Source organism: Cebus imitator, unplaced genomic scaffold (assembly GCF_001604975.1).
Source record: "Cebus imitator isolate Cc_AM_T3 unplaced genomic scaffold, Cebus_imitator-1.0 Scaffold53, whole genome shotgun sequence".
Taxonomy (NCBI): domain Eukaryota; kingdom Metazoa; phylum Chordata; class Mammalia; order Primates; family Cebidae; genus Cebus; species Cebus imitator.
The window spans coordinates 3246306-3249270 of record NW_016107368.1 but is presented as its reverse complement, the minus strand read 5'-3'; the positions used below and the strand labels follow the sequence as shown (position 1 = coordinate 3249270).

At 53.3% G+C, this 2965-nt stretch overlaps 1 protein-coding gene across 5 annotated transcripts in view; it reads right to left on the bottom strand.

Moving 5' to 3' along the window:
- The window catches only part of GTF2F1 (general transcription factor IIF subunit 1), a 41103-nt gene extending 39117 nt beyond the window's left edge, over positions 1-1986 (bottom strand). For all 5 annotated transcript variants that reach the window (XM_017528312.2, XM_017528313.2, XM_017528314.2 and 2 more), the window contains exons 1-3: positions 1524-1986; positions 1393-1439; positions 461-533 (exon numbers count right to left, since the gene is read on the bottom strand). In XM_017528312.2, the coding sequence (XP_017383801.1) occupies positions 461-533; positions 1393-1439; positions 1524-1535 (132 nt within the window). In that variant the 5' untranslated portion in view covers positions 1536-1986. The remainder of the gene's footprint in view (positions 1-460; positions 534-1392; positions 1440-1523) is intronic.
- Positions 1987-2965: the final 979 nt, after the last annotated feature.

The following is a 2965-nucleotide window of genomic DNA, read 5'->3' as shown; positions in this document are numbered from 1 at the left end:
AGACAGGTCTTATTCTGTCACCAGGCTGGAGTGCAGTAGTATAACCATAGCTCACTGCAGCCTTCAACTCCTGGGGTCAAGTGATCCTCCTGCCTCAGCCTCCTGTGCAGGACTACAGATGCACACTACCACATCCAACTGTGCAGGACTACAGATGCACACTACCACAACCAGCTAATTATTTTATTTTTGGTAGAGATGGAGTCTTCCTATATTGCCGAGGCTGGTCTTGAACTCCTGGCTTTAAGCAAGCCTCCTGCCTCGGCCTCCCAAGTGCTAAGATTACAGGTGCAAACTGTACTGCACCCAACCCTTTGTCATCTACCTCATCTTCACTTGGGAGAAGTGAGAAAATTAAGACTTAGTTACTATGACAGCTAAGCAACTGTTACAACCACCAAGGTCAGGGTCAGGTTCTCTCACCACCCCAGCCCCCGACCCCCAGGACACAGGGACTTACCTGATTCCACGTGGCAAAGTTGACTTTATCAGCTGCATTAAAAGCCATGATGTTATATTTTTTGGTTGTATTCCTAGAGTGGATTAGAAGAGATAGCACCAATCCATCAATTCAATTCAATCATTAATTTAATCAATGTGAACAAATCATTAATACAATCAGTCATTCAATTGGATCGTTAATTCAATCAAGCCATTAATCCAATCGTTCCATTCAACTGAATCATTAATTCAATCATTCCATTCCACTGAATCATTAATTCAGTCACTCAACAAACCCACTCTGGTTCATTCAGTCTGTTTTGCCTGTCAATACTGGATACGGAAGACTGCAAGAATTCCCAGTCTGCCAGAGAAGCTAGACCCATCCCCTCTTAACCGCATGCAGACGAAGAACAAATGGAAGAACAAAGATTGGGGGAAACCCAAGATGTGGAGATTATTGGGAACTCAGCCTTGGGGAGGAGGGAGGACAGTCAAGGAGTGCTTCCTGGAGGAAGACGATACTGGAGCTGAGTTTTGAAGAATCAACAAGAATTCACCCAGCAGAGTCACAGCTTGGGGGTTGAGGGGAGGCACTCATGGCAGAGGGAACAGGATGTACAAAGGCCTGGAAAGGAAAGGCAGCCTGCTCATTTTGAAACAGGACGAGGAATATGTCCTGACGGCTACAGCCTGGGCATCATGGCATCATATGCTCTCGAACGTTAGGCCAGGAGGCTGAATCGTGCTGTGTATTAATGCACTCATTCATACAAAAAGCAGTGTTTGCCTCCAGTGTTTGCCTCAGCTTAATCGCCGCCCTGCCCTCCAAGTCTCCCCCGGTCTGGAGGGAGAACCACAGACAGGGCCAGAAACGCCAGGCTAAAAAGACCGTAAAGGTTTTCATCTTTGCGGGGTGGCGAGGAGTGGGAGATGGGGTTGGGGATTTACTTCGGAACTCGAACGACGTATTCAGTGACGTTCTGGCTGCTGGGGCCCTGCGGAAAGAGGAAGCGGACGGTGAGTGAGGTGCCGCCGAGGTTGCCGCCGGGACCCCCGAACCCCGCCAAATCCACACTCACTAGGGCCGCCATGGGCAATGGTCAGCGGTTCCGATCTGGTCCGACCCGGGTTCCTTTCTTCTCCTCTAGCTAGCGCGTCCCTCGATCTCGCGGAAGCCGCGGCTCGGTGTCTGGTCTCTCTGTTCCGGGAGCCCCGTGAGGATTCCAAACCTGGGCGCCTCTGGCACTGGGAAAGGGTAACCGGAAGAGCCGCTATTCCGTCTACGCCTCCGCGACCGCCTAACCCGGAAGCGAAACCCTCCAGCGGCCGCGTTGCGATGGCAACCTTCTCAGCGGCTGTGGCCACCTCAATGCGCCGTCACTTATGTTTCTTGGCGTCTATGGCCACCTCAAAAGAGCCAACCCGGTCCCTTAGACGCAACAACAAGGCCGAGTGTGAGATAAAATAACCGACCTCGGTCGCTGGCGCTCGTATATACAATGCGGTCATCAAATGTGGGACCGCCCTCCTTCGTGACGTCAGCACCCAAGGACCGCGGGGCATCCTGGGGGGAGGAGAAAGAAACTAGTCCTCCTTGCGGGCTCCCAGGTGCTTTGCGCATGCGCCATGCCGCTCGGGACGCTGAGGCCTAGAAGGCCGCGTCACCATAGCAACTGAGGCCTACTCGGGTCCAGTCAAACTGCCGCTTGGCTCGGTTCCCCATGGGCCTGTTTGGGGTTCATTTCCTCTACCTGCCCAGAAGGGGTGGACCCCGTCATTCCCGCAAAATGACGGGGGCGGGGACCTTTGTGACGTTGAGCCGAGCCAGGAGGGTCAGAGCCTGGGCGGAATCGGGGCGCGACCACCCCAAGGGCTGCTGGCGAGATGGGTCTCTGCAAGTCCAAGCTGCCCCAAATGGGCAGGGCCCTGAGGCCCCGGGAGAAGAGTAACGTCGCGGGTTGGCTGGCTGGCTTACTGGGGGGAAGGGAATGAGGCTGCAGAGGACGGGAGGGAGGTGCAAGCTCCCCTACCCCATTCCAGGCGTGCACACACCCCTCAAGCATGGCAGTAACACAATTGCGCATGCTCACAGCACAACCGTTCCTAGCTCTAGTTCGGAAATACTCAAGCACGCTGCTGGGTTCCGGGCTCCGCCAGGTGAATCTATCAAGCCAGCTCTCTGTTCTCTGAGGGTTACAGTGTCGTGGAGGAGACTCATAAAATGGGAATCTACAACCCAGGAAGGAACAAGAGAAGCACAGCGGGGCTCTGAAGACTCAGAGAAGAGGGGAGGTTTCAGTTGGCCACTGAGGGATGCATAGGAGTTAGCTACGCAAAGGGAAGGGGAGCAGAACACAAAAGTTGGGCCATGAGCTACAGACACCGTCGATGTGTCTGGTTTCATTTATTCCTCATCCACCACTAAATGTCAAGAACTGCCAACTCCTCGGAATATAGGAGTGAGAGAGGCAGAAATAGTCTGGGGTGTAAACTTTTTCTTTTTTATTCCTGGAGTGGATTA